Source organism: Haliaeetus leucocephalus, unplaced genomic scaffold (assembly GCF_000737465.1).
Source record: "Haliaeetus leucocephalus isolate CR32 unplaced genomic scaffold, Haliaeetus_leucocephalus-4.0 Scaffold371, whole genome shotgun sequence".
In the NCBI taxonomy this organism is placed as follows: domain Eukaryota; kingdom Metazoa; phylum Chordata; class Aves; order Accipitriformes; family Accipitridae; genus Haliaeetus; species Haliaeetus leucocephalus.
In genome coordinates, this window is record NW_010972807.1 from 32,135 (window position 1) to 34,198 (window position 2,064).

The 2,064-nt window shown below is 56.6% G+C and overlaps 1 protein-coding gene across 1 annotated transcript in view; it reads right to left on the reverse strand.

Moving 5' to 3' along the window:
• The window catches only part of LOC104835260 (1-phosphatidylinositol 4,5-bisphosphate phosphodiesterase beta-3-like), a 28,004-nt gene that overhangs the window by 20,319 nt on the left and 5,621 nt on the right, over nt 1-2,064 (reverse strand). The window contains exons 2-4 of the mRNA XM_010573147.1: nt 2,004-2,057; nt 1,179-1,254; nt 428-528 (exon numbers count right to left, since the gene is read on the reverse strand). Of these exons, the coding sequence (XP_010571449.1) occupies nt 428-528; nt 1,179-1,254; nt 2,004-2,057 (231 nt within the window). The remainder of the gene's footprint in view (nt 1-427; nt 529-1,178; nt 1,255-2,003; nt 2,058-2,064) is intronic.

Sequence of the window (2,064 nt, forward strand, 5' to 3'; positions counted from 1 at the left end):
CCCCCCCAAAATACCCCTCTGGGACTCTGAAAGTCCTGAGATAACCCAACGGCGTGAGGGAGCGCCCCAAAGCTTGCAAGGAGGTCGTGGTGGCAACCATCCAGTTGGGAGCCTAACCTTCTTGTAGGAGACTCTCCATACCCAAAACTGGGGTGTCAGGGGCACCCCAAAACCCTCAGAGCACCCCAAAACCCACCCAGGACTCATAAAACCCAAGGGAACCCCAAAACCCTCACGAGCACCCAACAGTACAGGGGAGCGCCCCAAAGAAGCTCTTGGTGGCACCCATGCCAACCTGCTCATAGGTGTTCCCCACAGCCAAAAGGGGGTGTCAGGGGCACCCCAAAACTCTGAGCACCCCAAAACCCTCCCCATAGCACCCACAACGCTCTGCACCCCAAAACTGGGGCTTTGGGGGGTGACTCACATCTCGAGGAGGATCTTGTCGATGTCGGGGCGCAGGCAGAGCTTGCTCAGGAACCGCCTGAAGGTGTCGAGGGTGAACTCCTCAGGGGGGATCGCCTCGCTCTGGGGGCACCCCAAAAATTTAGGGGGGGCCCAAGAACCCCCCCGACCTTCTCCCCAGCCCCCCAAGCCTTCCCCTGCCCTCCCCCCAAACCACTCAGGAGCCCCCCAAAACCTTGGTTGAACCCATAGAGATGATACGGTGGCAGCACCCCCAAAAATGACATAGGCACACCCAAATTCTGAACCCCAAACCAAGGACACACAGAAATAGGGGTGAAATTGGAATTGGGAGGGGGGAACCCCCAAAATTCTGGGGGACCCTAAAGTTGGGGGGCCCTAGAGTGTTGGGATCCCATAGGGGGAGGTGAAAAGTGGGGGGTGTGTGTAAAATTGGGGTACACTGAGGGATAAGGGGGGTTTTGGGGAACCCCTGTATAGACTTTGAGGGACACAGAGAGTTTGGGGGGGCACCCCAAGAATTTTGGGGCTTACCAGAGAACCCCAATAAAAAAGATCATTGCCCCCCCAAAAACATGCAGAGCAGGATGAGGGAATGCCGATAATTTGGGGGTGACCCCAAAATAGAGGGGGGCACACCACCAGAATCATGGGATATTTTGGGGGGGCCCTCGGGAACTCAGGCAGGGGCGGGAGAGGCTCAGGAACCCCCTGAAAATTTGGGGGGCCCCTATTTTTTGGGGGGGCCGTACCCGGTTACAGCTGAGGCCGCAGGACTCCAGCGCTGTCTCCACCCGCTTCTTGTCAGCTGAGAACATCTTCAGGATGCTGGGGGGGAACCCCGAAATTGGAGGGGCACCCCAAAATTGGGGGACCCCAAAACTTCAGAGGGTCCCCAAAAAGGGCCCCCTAAAATTGGGGGACCCCAGGGCCTCAAATTCCAAAGGACCGGAGAAAAAGGGTGAGGCTGAAACGGGGGGATCCCAAAATTGAGGCGTGCCAGGAAGGTGGGGGGGGCTGAAGGGGAACCCCAAAATTGGGAGGAGCACAAAATTGGGGTAGCCCCTCCCCTAAGCATGGGGGAACCCAGAATTGGGGTGAACCTGAAATTGGGGGGGACCCGTGACTTGGTATTGAGGGGTTTAAGAAGTTTTGGGGGGGCTGGAAGGGACCCCAAAAAAAGTGGGACCCCCAAAAAGGGGCATCCCAAAAATGGGGGACCCCAAAAATACAGGGGGCATGAGAACCCCAAAATTTGGGCAGACACTGTAACAAGGGGATCCCCAAACTTGGGTGACACCAAAAGCCGGAGTGGGAAAAGTGGGGACACCCTAAAAATTGGGGTACTGTAAAATGAAGGGAGCTTGCAAGTGGGGGTGTCCCCACATTTTTTGGGGGGGGCCCCACTGAGTGTTGGAGACCACAAAATTCAGGTTTGGGGGCGTCCCTAGGAGGGGGATATTCTGGGGGACCCCAAATTTTAGGGTGAAATTTGGGGTATTGTGGGGGGGATCCCTCAAGGTTTAAGGGACTCTACTTTGGGGGGAGCCCCCCCAAATTTTGGGGGGGTCACTCACTTTTTCACAGGGATTCGCCCATCTTGGTTCACCTGCAGCTTCAGCTTCGTGTAACTGGGGG